This window comes from Canis aureus, chromosome 16 (assembly GCF_053574225.1).
Source record: "Canis aureus isolate CA01 chromosome 16, VMU_Caureus_v.1.0, whole genome shotgun sequence".
Classification (NCBI taxonomy): Eukaryota; Metazoa; Chordata; class Mammalia; order Carnivora; family Canidae; genus Canis; species Canis aureus.
Genome location: NC_135626.1, coordinates 5,519,391 through 5,532,489, shown reverse-complemented (window position 1 = coordinate 5,532,489; position 13,099 = coordinate 5,519,391). Strand labels below are relative to the sequence as shown.

General features: G+C 51.9%; 1 protein-coding gene across 1 annotated transcript in view; it reads left to right on the top strand.

Moving 5' to 3' along the window:
• ENG (endoglin) overlaps positions 1-13,099 on the top strand; it is a 31,464-nt gene that overhangs the window by 11,387 nt on the left and 6,978 nt on the right. Inside the window, exons 3-8 of the mRNA XM_077850764.1 lie at positions 6,667-6,807; positions 9,551-9,713; positions 10,348-10,513; positions 10,760-10,886; positions 11,295-11,469; positions 11,686-11,834. Coding sequence (XP_077706890.1) covers positions 6,667-6,807; positions 9,551-9,713; positions 10,348-10,513; positions 10,760-10,886; positions 11,295-11,469; positions 11,686-11,834 — 921 coding nt within the window. The remainder of the gene's footprint in view (positions 1-6,666; positions 6,808-9,550; positions 9,714-10,347; positions 10,514-10,759; positions 10,887-11,294; positions 11,470-11,685; positions 11,835-13,099) is intronic.

Genomic DNA, 13,099 nt, shown 5'->3' with positions numbered 1-13,099 from the left:
CCCATGATCTCACTAGACCCTATGCTGTGACATGGAAGGCACCTCCCTCCCCGTGTAGCCCTAGGAATCAGGTCCACAGCCTGAGAGTCCACCCCCGCCCCCCATACACACTGCTCTGTACCCAGCCTGTGTAGGCATTGACAGTGCAGAGAGAAAGCAGACCCGATCTCTGCCCTTGAACTACTCTCAAGCCAGGGGAGGTAGAAGCAGGTATCAGCAGCCCTGGTACTGAGTGATGGGATTGGCAGTGGGGGGCACACAGGCCATGGAGGGAAAGGGGGATTAGTGAAAGGCTCTGGGTGTCTAGCCAGACAGAGGGGAGAGGTGAAGGGCATTACTAGGCAGGGGGCACTGCACAAGTAAAGATCTAGAGGCCAGAAACATGAGCTGGCCTCAACAACCAGCGCAAGCCCTCCCGACCTTTGGCTGCCTTCTTCAAACTCTGGCACACAGAAACAGCTTCCCTGTCCACCCAGGCATAGCCTCCGAATCCTCAGATTTCCTGTGGGTGGGTGTACATGAGCTGTGTCAGCCAACAGGCTCAGGGAAGAGAGATCCATGGCAGACAGACCAGGGGGCTGTTGGGCAGGGGCTCTATCTCACTGGGTCCCTGAAGGCAGGCTGGAGCCTGGATTCCGGGAGGGGGCCCGGGGTCACATCCTGACCCGCGGAGACAGGAAACTGGCCTGGTGTCTCAGCGATTCCCGTCACTCTGCACAGATCTGCTGTCTTCCTAACAAACCCCAGGCAGCCAGGCCAGAGCTGGGGCAGCCGCTGATTCACCCTGCTTCTGGGCAAACCTGGGGAACTGAAGACACTCCACCCACCCCCAAGCAAATGGAACCTGCCAGGCTCTTGCACTGACTCATTCTTGACCAGAGGGGCAGGCCAGGCTGCTCAGGCAGAGAGGGAGAGTGGGAGGGGGCCTGGGCTCCCCCAGACCATCCCAGGAGGCCGTTCGTGAGGCCCACACGGCCCTCCGCTGGCCTTCTTCCAGCTGCATTCCTCCTCCAGGATAGGGTATCTGCAAGGCTAGAGGGACATCCCCATCCAGAGCCTCACCTGTCCCCGAGTTCGTGCTCTGGGTCCCTGGGCTCCAGAATTCCCTGCCCATATGTGCTGCGCCTCCTCCTGGGGCTGCGTGGGGCTCTTTCTAGTCCCATTGTCTAGAGGGGGTTCTGTGTGGCTGGTGGGAGCTCCTCCAGACCTAAGAGGGGTGGGATGAGGTGATTATTTGTAGGGGCCAGACACAGCAGAGCTTGGGCGTTCAGGCTGGGTCTCTCACATTTATGCTCACGAAGAGCAGGTGAAAAGAAAAGAGGGTGGGCTGGGAGTTTGTATTCATATCCCAGCCCTTGCAAATAGTAGGGGCAGGTTTGGTGGAAGGGCACAGATCACAGGCCTAACACGCTTTGTGGAGATAGTGACTGTGCTCTCACTGCTTTGTTTGCAGGTGGCCAGGTCAGGGTCAGTCTGGAAGTAAATATCAGGTGGATGGATGGATCACGGAAGGAAGGCACGAGAAATATACTTGCACATGAGCATTTGCTCAGTGACCATCCCCACAGAGTTAGTGGCGTCACTTGCTGTTCATCTCGAGCTGTTCAAGGGTATTAGCCTTGTTCTCTGCCAAGCCCCTGGAGGATAGAGTTGTGCCTACCTCCTGTGCCCCTTCAAGAGCATAGAAGCTCCAGGCAGGACTCAGCACTGGCTTCATAGATTAGCAAAGAACACAGGCTGACCAGGGGCCCTCAGCACGTCTCTCCCAGGGGGTTCCGGAAGCCCATTCTGTGTCCACCTGGCTAGAGACCATGTCTCCGGGATGCCAACCACGGGGACCCCCAGGAGGCAGGATGAAGTCCAAGGACCATACGATACTAGAACATCGCTGAGCCCAACTCCTCACTACACAGATGGGGAGACCAAGGCCCAGAGCGGGGATGCCACCATGAGGCATAGCTTTGACCTGCTCCAGTTCTAGCTAACTGCTGCCCACCCTTAACACTGACCTCCCCAGACCGTGGCAGTCCTCTGGATGAGTGGGCAAGGAGGAAGTCACAGGTGATGAGAGCCAGTCTACTGCTGTGTATTTAGCTGGGCCCTGGACACCCCCATTTTGCAAGCAGAATCTCACCGATTCCTCCCAAGTCTACGAAGTGGGCGTATCATTCAGCCAATTTTCCAGACCAGAAAACTGAGGCCCAGAGAGGAATCGTGACTGCCCAGGGTCACAGGTTAATGACTGAGCCCATATTTGAATTCAGGTCAGTCTGGCTTTGACCCATTTCCCCTGCCATCCTGCCCGTGTGATCATCTGAGCCTGCTGGGGTGGATGGAGGGACGGCTGGCTCCAATCTGGCCGGCTCCAGTCTGGCCCTAAGAGGGTGGGGGCTGCAGGCAGCCCCAAGGCTCCACTCCTAGAAGAATTGCTGGAAGCAACTTTCTATAAGTGGCTACTAGTGTTCAGGGCCTCCTCACCGAAATCCCCCCTTCCCGCCTCCGACGCCTGAGCCAACAATGCATCTGTGGGACACTAGCACAAAAATAGCAACGTGGCCTCCCGCCCACCCACTCAGGGAAGGGGGGCGTGGGCCCAAGTTGGCCCAGGCCAGACCTGAGAGCTCCTAGAATTCCCAGGCTGCTCTTCGGGAGGCTGGGTGCTGGGAGGTGGAGGGGGGCGAGTCAGACCCCTCTCTTCCCCCCTGGGCTCCGGGCAGGGGCAGAGGGGGAAGTCGGTGTGTGGGGGAGTGACGGTGATGATGAGTCAGGGCTCTGGGATGGAAATGTTTGCTGTGGAAACTCAACTGGGGTTTTCTGGTAACCAATTGGCCTCGGCGGGGTCTGGGAGCTTGGGGACCCCTGGGGGGTGAGGGGGAACCCAGGCCTCCGGCCTCCCCAAGCATGCACGTGGTCACCTGCTGTGTGCCTCTGGCCCATGGCTGCCCCTCCTTGGGCCTCCACCCCTGCTCCCTTTCCAGCCCCTACCCCCACAAGGAGGGACACGGGGACAGCTGAGTGAGTGGTGGATGAAGAGTTGAGTTTCACAACACATGTCCCAAAGTGCCCGTCTCCCAATGCCCTCACCCTTAGCCTGGCCCGACGCTGACCTCTACTTCTCTTTTTTAACTTCCTTTATCGAGAGCCCTACCTGGTATTTGTTCCCAACCTTGTCCTCCCGAGTGGAGACCAGGGAGCAGTTGCCAAGCAGCAGCAAGAATGGATGTTCATGGGGCTCTTCCCTGCCAAATCCCTATTGCTCTGGGGCCTGCGGTGCTCTCAGGCTGTGGGTATCCACCAAGGGGCAGAGGATGGACCTCATCCACTGCGGCCCATCCACAGCATCTGCAAACCCCAGGGCCCATGCCTTTGCTGCATATGGGACTCCAAAGGTCACTCTCCTGGGGGAGGACAGACAGATGGGACTAGACAGTGATGAACCGCAGGGCAGTCCAGGACAGCAGGGCTGAGAGAGGGAGGACACAGCCCAGGGGTGTGGGCTCTGCTCTGGCACCAGGCTGATGTGCACTGGACACCTGACTTCACCTCTGGCACATCCCTTGGCAGTTTCCCTTTCTGACCCTCAACTGATAAATCTGTAAAATGGGAGGCTTCCCGACTCTGCTTCAATAAAAACACATGTAACATGCTCAGTATAGGGTCAGGAACAGATTATGTTGAACCATGTGAAATTACTGATATTTAGTGGGTTTTTTTGACCGCTTTATCCAGGTAAAGTTTGCCCATTGAGAGTGTACAATTGAATGGTTTTTAGTAGATACACAGGGTTGTGCAATCATACTCAATTGTTCGAGCCAATAGTACATATACAATCAGGGCAAAGAGGTGGGAGGGGGTGGGCAGGTCCATTCTCAAGGATTCTCAAAGATTCTCAAGGATTCTAGCAGGTTGGCTGTACTGGGTCTTTCCCAACACCACCAAGGTGGGTCTCCTTTTGCTTAGGTTAATCTCAAGTAAGCCTGCCAATTATACTTCAATTTTTAAATAAATTAACAAATTAAATAAAAGTTTCAAGTAGTGATCACAATCTTGGAACAAAATGTCAGTTCTGACAATTAGCTATTTATTTCATATTTTACCAAAATATATTAAATCCACTTTTTAAGTTTTAAAGTGTTTAGAATGCATAAATATATTTTTTTTTAGTTTTATTTATTCAAGAAACCTCCATTCCCGACATGGGACTTGAACTCACAACCCTGAGATTAAGAGTTGCATGCTCCTCCAACTAAGCAGCCAGATGCCCTTAGGATGCATAATATGCATAATATTTTTAAACATTGACCTAAAAAGATATTTCGAAAACCAAAATGTTATAAACCTATTAGAAAACACTAATTAAAAAAAACACTGATTAATCAAAAACATGAACTTATCAAACATCATTTTTAAAAAAGATTTTATTTATTTATTCGTGAGAGACACACAGAGAGAGGCAGAGACATAGAGGGAGAAGCAGGCTCCCTGCAGGGAGCCTGATGTGAGACTAAATCCCAGGACCCCAGGATCATGACCTGAGCTAAAGGCAGACACTCAACCACTGAGCCACCCAGGTGCCCCTAAAACATAAATTTGAAACATATATTATTGTTCTATAAATTTGCATAAAAACAGAGATCTGAAGATAGGCAACATCAATAGCTCACTGAAGTGAAAAAGTTGCTTGTGAAACATTCAAATTGAAATCACGTTATTTGCTCTTTTGTTTCAAAGAGCAGAGTTACAAACAAAGAGTGACTATGGTGTCATTATTGACTAACGGAAATATTTCTGGGCAGATTTTTCCAGCGGCTGAAACACTCTATCTGGCTCTGTGACATCAGCTGGGGAAATGGCCAGGAGATAATTGGAAGTTAAATCTAAAACTTTCCACTGATGTCTTCATCTTGAAATACCTCTCTCCTTTTTGATAAGTATTTAGGAGATTTGGGGGGTCAGGTTTTATCTCTGTGCAGGGGCTGCCAGCTTCAGAGAGCGGCTGGAACTCACTGCTCAGAGAAGTGTTTCCATTAATCTTTGTCCCCGTGAGTCCATGGTGGGGCTCCTGAGGCATATCTCTGCCTGTTCACTGGTTCAGAAAGTCTTTGAGCAGAGCTGAGGTTTTTTCTTTCTTTCTTTCTTTCAGATTTATGTATTTATTGAGGCACCTGGGTGGCTCAGTTGGTTAAGCATCTGCCTTAGGCTCAGGTCATGATCCCAAGGTCCTGGGATCAAAACCCATGTCGGGCTCCCTGCTCAGCAGGGAATCTGCTTCTCCCTCTGCCTCTGCCTGCTGCTCCCCTGCTCATGCTCTCTCTCTCTCTTAAATAAATAAACATCTTTTTAAAAACTATTTATTTATTTATTTGAGAGAGTGAGAGACAGCACAAGCAGGAGGGGCAGAGGGAGAGGGAGAGAAAATCTCAAGCAGACCCCACACTGACTTGGATCCTGATACAGGCCTTGATCTCACAACCCTGGGATCACAACCTGAGCTGAAACCCAAGCGCCCCTGAGGTTGTTCTTTCAATAGAAGCATTGCCATGGTGATTGCTGTGTCCTTTTCCTTCTTGGGAGTAAAGAGGTGTAGAAAAATGTGGTGAGACCATATGGTTAGAGCAGAGGCCTGCCTGGTCCACATCCTAGCTCCATATTTACCTGTTGTGTGATCCTGGGACTTCACCTCTCTGCACCTCATTTTCTTATCTGTTAAATGAGAATAATGATGCCTACCTCTTAAGATTGTCATGAGGATTAAGTGAGTCCATATGTAAAGGACTTGGAACAGTCCTGGCACATAGTTAGCACCGTCTAAGTGTTATTATTACTGAGGATGTGGTTGTGGTTGTTGTTATGAAGGCATTCTAAATGCATGCCCCGTGATAAATTAACATTTTTCATTCTATAGGTTCCTCTCAGGACTTAATGATTTCAAGTTCCCAGTCTCATAAAATATCAAAATGATGGTATTATATCAACAAAAATATGGGCATTTTAGTACTTTAAAATAGGAAGGCAGGGCAGCCCCAGTGGCGCAGCGGTTTGGCGCCGCCTGCAGCCTGGGGTGTGATCCTGGAGACCCGGGATCGAGTCCCACATCGGGCTCCCTGCGTGGAGCCTGCTTCTCCCTCTGTCTGTGTCTCTGCCCCTCTCTCTGTGTCTATGAATAAAAAAATAAAATCTTTAAAAAAATAAAAATAAAAAAATAAAATAAAATAAAATAAAATAAAATAAAATAGGAAGGCAAACAGCAATACAGGAAACAGGGAAAGGCTGATGCCTCAACACTGCTGCCTAGGAATAGAGAAAGGGCACAGGATACCATCCAAGTCACGCGGATGCTCAACAGAAACAGCAAACTTGGATCTACTGTGGGATAAAGTTCAGGCTTATTGCATTAAAAAAAAAAAAGTCTCTTTGGATTTGATGAGAGTAATCACTTCATATTCAGCAATATTCAGCAAATATTTTCTGAGTCTCTCCCAATGGCCAGGCACAGTGCTAGGCCCCGGGAGGCAGGGGCAGCCTAGTGGGGCAGGAAGAGTGGAGGGGAAGCTGATGGCAGGTGAGCCTTTACTACTGATCCAGGTGGCACAGCCCGTGCAAGCCTGACTGGTCTGTGTGTATGTGTGTGTGTATGTGTGTGTCACTTTCCTGCCTCCACTCTAGGAGCTGTCAGAGCTGGAGCTGACTATCCAGAAGTCCAAGCAAAATGGCACTCGGCCCCGAGAGGTGTTCCTGGTCCTCAGTGCAAAGAAGAATGTGCTTCTGCAGTTGCAGGCCCCAGGAATCCCACTCTACCTGGCCTTCGTGAGTGTGTTACTCCCAACTGTGGGCTGAGGTACTGGCCGAGGAAGGCCCCTGCTGTCTGCCTCCATGGGCCAGGTTCTCCTGCCCCAGCAGTCCTGCTTTTCTTGTTCATTCTGACACTATTGCCTGGTGAATATCATGGGGCCCTGACTGAGAACCCAGAAGGCTGCAGGGGCTGGGGTGAAAAGCCCAAACCCAGATGTGGGAGTCAGGTTTATGGACAACCCTGGCCAACTCCAATCCTCTTGCAGAGCCTCAGTTTTCCCGTCTGTCTAGTAGCAGAATTGGAATCTGTGACATATCATTAAGTAATCTTGTCTCTATCTCTGAAAAAGTTACAAGATATGTCTGAAAATATTTAAGTACAAAGGAAAAGGAAACCTAACAATGGAGTAATGGTGATTATGGCTGGGAAATGGGATTAGGAGAGACATTTATTTGTTCTTTACACTTTGTTGAATTCGCATTTGTTCTCATCAACATAGCCTACATTGGAGAAAAAGTATTTTGTAAAAACTCAAGTTTTAAGTGTCAGGCACATCCACCAGAGAGAGGAGGTCAACAGGTGGGGACCCACGGCAAGGGGGAAGGTCAGGGCTGGAAGAGGTAGAAGGCCCTGGAAAGTGGTCCCCAGATGGGAGCAGCTGCTGTTTCTAGCCAGAGAAAGCAGAGGGCAGGATGGGGGCGGACAGCAGAGATAACAAGGGAGAGAGAAACACAGAAAGAAAAAAAGAACTAGCAAGAGCCAGCCTGTTGTGGGAGGGACAGACACACACTCAGAGAGGGGGAGGAGGAGGAGAGCTGGGAACTGAACACAGACCCGATCCAGGGCTGCCTGGGAGACAGGCCCAGAGACCAAGACAACCTGGGCATGGGGTGTGGAATCCAGGCTTGCGGCAGGCACAGCAGAGACAGACGGGGAGGAGAGGGCCACGTGAAGGCCCAGGGAGCCCTGGAGGCCAAACACCGGCCCAGCCCCCTGTGTTTCTTCCCTCTGTTCCCAGTGGGGTAAATGGAGGCCCTGTGGAGAGCAAAGGCTTGCCAGGGCTCCTCCTCCCCCTTCTCTCTTCCCCCGTCTCTCCTACCCCTTCCACGGCCCTGCAGGCGGGGATCTGAGCCCCAGCGTGGCACTGGATGACGTAGGGAACATGAAACGCACCGGCTGGGCAGGAAAGTCAAGCAGCTGCTGGCCGTGGCCTGGGTCACGCCTTCCTCCCCAGAGCTAAGAATACTCTGGGATGGGGGTGGGGCACTTACTGTGGGAGCTGCCAGCACCCCACACACACACTCCAGCTACCTGAAGGGGGCAGGGACTCCCCCAGAGGGGCCACAGTCTGTTTGGAGCTTGGGCCTCAAAGTCTAACTCAGCACCAGGCAACTGACAAATGCCTTGCCTTTAATCCCCAATTTTATAGATGATGACCTGAGAGTCTGACTGGGTAGAGGTCCCTAACCTCCTCCTGCTCCAAACCACACCCTTGCCCCTCCATTGTGGGGGCTGAGTTCCTCATCCTAGCACTCAGCACTATGTCCCCTTGTTTAAGTCCTGGTCCTTTCTAGAGGTGTACCATTCTATGGTATCTTGCTGACTGCTACTGCCAGGCAGTCCCCCTTAGTATCTAGCCTGAAGCCCTTAAGGTGCTGTTACTTCAGAGCAATGCCCCTGGCTTTGGAGATGGAATGCAAAGGAACTCTGAGTCTGGGGCCCCAAGAGCTTCCTCTGAATCCTTTGGCTTCACAAAATACCTCTTCCAGGAAGTCTTCCCTGCTTCTTTTTTTTCTTCTTCTTCTTTTTTTAAAGATTTTATTTATTTAGTCATGAGAAACAGAGAGGAGAGAGAGACAGAGACACAGGCAGAGGGAGAAGCAGGCTCCATGCAGGGAGCCCGATGTGGGACTCGATCCCGGGTCTCCAGGATCACGCCCTGGGCTGAAGGCGGCACTAAACCGCTGAGCCACCCGAGCTGCCCTGCCGTCTTCCCTGTTTCTTTCTTCAGGCCCACCAGGGTCGCTCCTGAGGCCTGGACAATAGAGTCAGTGAGGTGCTAGAGCCACCCAGATTCCCATCCCTGTCCATCCAGAGACCTGTCTTGCTCCCTTGTTTCTATTAAATAACATCCTCTGTCTTCTGTTGTTTCAAGTGACTTGATGCACGACTAGTTTCTGGATGGTAAAATCCCCAGGGCAGGGATGATCCCATTCATTCATTCATTCATTCATTCATTCATCTGTTTCTTCTTTCCTTCCTTCCTCCCTTCCATTGTGCAGGGAGCACCTGCTGTGTGCTAGGTACCTGGGTAAAGCTGACATATCAGGATCCCCCATGCTGGGCCCAGGGCCTGGCACAAACTCATGTATTTCTCAGTCAGTGCCTACTATGTGTCTGGCACCATGCAGGGATGATGTGCCTCACAGCAGATGCTGTGCCTCACAGGCCCTAGCCAAATGGTGTTACAAGTGTGGGTTTTATGAGTAAGACTATGGAGGGGTGGTCAGGTGGACAGGTGGATGAACATGGATGTGCATCCATCCAGCACCTTAGGCATGGAAGGACAATGGGACAGATCAGCTCAGGGTAGGGGGGCTAATGAGGGGGCTCTGAGCTGACTTCATATCCATGAGCCTCAGCATTCTCAGCCCTGCCTCCTCCACTCAGCCTCCCCAAAATACCTTCCAACCTTCTGAATGGGACAGGGGGCTCAGGCCCGGGAACAGCATTCTGAGTCATCATGTGTCTTCCCAGAACCCCAAACTGATCTTCCAAGGGCACCCAGGAGTCAACACCACGGAACTGCCATCCTTCACCACCAAGAGCCAGCTCCTCGCCTGGGCGGATACCAAGGGCTCCATTGCGTCTATCGCTGAGCTGAATGACCCTCAAAGCATCCTCCTCCGTCTGGACCAAGGTCAGCTTCCCCAGCAGCCTTTCTGGACTCAGGACTCAGCTCTGAAGAAATGTGACTTCCTCTGGCCCATTCCTCAGATGTGGACACTAAGATCCACAATGGGATGTGATTTGCCCCAGGTCACATAGAGCAAGTCAGTGCTCTCGGGACAATAATTTGTGACCTAGGAAGCAGCACTTTTATATTATTTATTGTGCACCTACTATGTGCTCAGTCCTATGCTAGGCACTTGGGGACTCTGTGCAGTCAGACCCAGGTCCTGCCATCCTGGAGCCAACACTGGTGAGGTGATCACAGTAAACAAGTATAAAGATGAATAAATTCCCTAATTTTAGGTCACGGTAAATGCCATAGAAAGAGGAGAGTGAGGTGATGTGCTGGTGTTTGCAGGGCTGCACCCCTAACTAAAGCTTTTATTAACCCTGTGTCCATGGATAAGGAAACAGGCCAGGGGTCTTGCCTCCAGTCACTTGGCAGTAGTGGTAGAGAGGAGATTTGCATTCAGGCCCTCCCAGGCACCCCACTTCTTTGCTGCTCCACCCTGCCCACCCCACCTTTACTGTGGGTGAGGGTGGGCCTCTGTATTGGCGCCAGGCTGCTCAGGGAGGGAACTGAAGTGTGCTTGTCCCCACAGCCCCGAAATCACCGTCCTTCTGCAATCTGGAACCCCTCGTGGACATGGGCCACACACTTGAGTGGAGCCCGCTCACCCGGGCCTCTGTCCGGGGCTGCCGTTTGGAAGGCGTGCCTGGCCACAAGGAAGCGCACATCGTGAGGGTCCTACCAGGCCCGGAGGCCGGGTAAGGGTGCCCGCCCCCGGGCCCGCCCACATCAAGCCCCACCCCGGCTAGGTGAGAGAGGAGCGGCCTCTACCTTAGCTCTGGCCCCTCCCCCTCTGGGCTCCACCCCACCCACTCCCACGCCCCTCCTACCGGCCTACACCTGCTGCCCACCTGACCCCAGGCCTAGTCCCCTCCAGACCCGGCTCCATCAGGCCCCACCCCGCATTCCCGTCCTGCGCTGAGCCAGGTCTGCCCCCACCGCAGGCCCCGGACAGTGACCGTGAAGGTGGAGCTGCGCTGTGCTTCCGGCGATCCCGAAGCTGTGCTTATCCTGCAAGGTCCATCCCATGTGTCCTGGCTCATCGACGCCAACCACAACATGCAGATCTGGGTGAGTCTTGCTCCGCGACCCAGACAGCCCTGCGCAGGCCTCGCCAAGGCTCTCGGAGAAAGAGAAAACCCCAACTCCCTGCATCAGCAAGCACCGCAGCTCTGAGCCTCTTCCCCGGTGCACTAGCTATTCCTTCTTTAGACCTTCACCCGGGTGCCACCCCCTCCACAAGGCCTTCCATCATCCCCTAGGGAGGCCCCTACCCCAGCCCACAGGGTCAGGGAAGGTTCTGGAGAAGAGAACCTCAGGCTGATTTGAGGGACCAACAGGAGCCAGTAGAGGAGGGGAGGGGGTCCTCAGGGGAGGAAACAGTAGGAGCAAAGGAGAGAGTGGCACTGACGCCTGGCATAACCCTGCCAGGCTGCGTGCCCCCCTGACTGTGTCTGTGGCTCCCTGCCCTATCATTAGACCACTGGTGAATACTCCTTCAAGATCTTTCCAGAGAAGAACATCCGTGGCTTTGTGCTCCCAGATACACCCCAAGGCCTGCTGGGGGAGGCCCGGAGACTCAACGCCAGCATGGTAGCATCCTTCGTGGAGCTCCCCCTGGCCAGTGTCGTCTCGCTGCAGGCCCACAGCTGCGGTGAGCTCCCTCTTCCCTTCCCTTGCCCTCTACTGGGGTCAGTAGCCACAGTGCAGTGAAGCACCACGTGCTGCCATAGGAACAGGGCACTTGTGTCAGCCCGTGGGAGCCCATCCTTCCCATCCACAACTGAGGACAGTGACAGTAGCTAGTCACTTCGTGCCTGGTGCATGGGGAGTGCTCAGTGACTTGCCGGCCGTCCTCTGTGCTCTGCAGGTGGTGGTGGGCTGCAGACCTCTCCCCCACCTGTCCAGACCACCCCTCCTCCCACGGAGAGCTGCAACCAAGAGCTGCTCCTGTCCCTGATCCAGCCCAAGTGCTCTGAAGACGTCATGACTGTGGTGCTCAAGAAAGACCTCATCTCGGTAAGGGAACCCCTGCCCCTCCAGCCCCAGGGTATGTGGGTAGCTGGTCCTTCCCTTAGGCCAAGAGTCTTGGGGTCCTGACCCTGGCAGGGAGGCAAATCACATCCCTCTGCAAGCCTCAGCTCTTCCACTTGTGAAATGGGCTTGATGATGGTACCTGCCAAAAAGAGGTCTGACACGTGGAGCCACATGTCGTGTACAGTAATTGTTCGATAAACAGATACTAGTCATCATTAATGAATCCTAAATGGAGGCTGAGCTGGGGGGTTACTTAATATCTGTATGATACAATACCCATCTGACTAAAGAACGAGGATACTTACAATAACACCAGATTTTTTTTTTTAAGATTTTATTTATTTATTCATGAGAGACACAGAGAGAGAGGCAGAGACACAGGCAGAGGGAGAAGCAGGCTCCATGCAGGGAGCCCGATGTGGGACTCGATCCCGGGATGATCTGAGCTGAAAGCAGATGCTCAACCACTGAGCCACCCAGGCGCCCCCAGATTTTTTTTTAACGTGAAAAATTAGGGAGAAAAAATTTCAATCTTCCTGCCCAAAGACAATGGTTACCAATATTTTAGTGTTTCTTTCTGGAATGTGTTCTTGGTGTATTTCTTTCTTTCTTTCTTTCTTTTTTTAAGATCTTATTCATTTATTCATGAGAGACACACAGAGAGAGAGAGAGAGGCAGAGACACAGGCAGAGGGAGAAGCAGGCTCCATGCAGGGAGCCTGATGTGGGACTCGATCCCGGGACTCCAGGATCATGACCTGGGCCGAAGGCAGCGCTAAACCGCTGAGCTACCCAGGTGCTAATCGGCTGAGCCACCCAGGGATCCCCTCTTGGTGTACTTCTTTTTTTTTTTTTTTTTTTTTGGTGTACTTCTTATATGGTGTCATATCCAATGCACTTGTCTGTCTCCTGCTATATTCACTTAATGTATTTTTAGAACTTTGACATATACTTAATGTCGCTTTAATAAGCACAAATTATTCCATCATATTGGCATGCCATAATTAACTCCTCCCTTGTTAGACATTTAGGTTGCTTCCAATTGTGCAACATTATACATACACAGAAAATATCACCATGCATTCTTTATATAATAGATTGTTTTCTTAGGCTGGATTTCCACATTAGTGAGATTTCTGGGTCAAAATGCATGAATATTCTGTAAGCTTTGATATATGTTGCCAACTCACTTTATAAAAGATGATTCCTATTTTTCACTACCAATTTAGGAGAGAGAACTTGACTCTC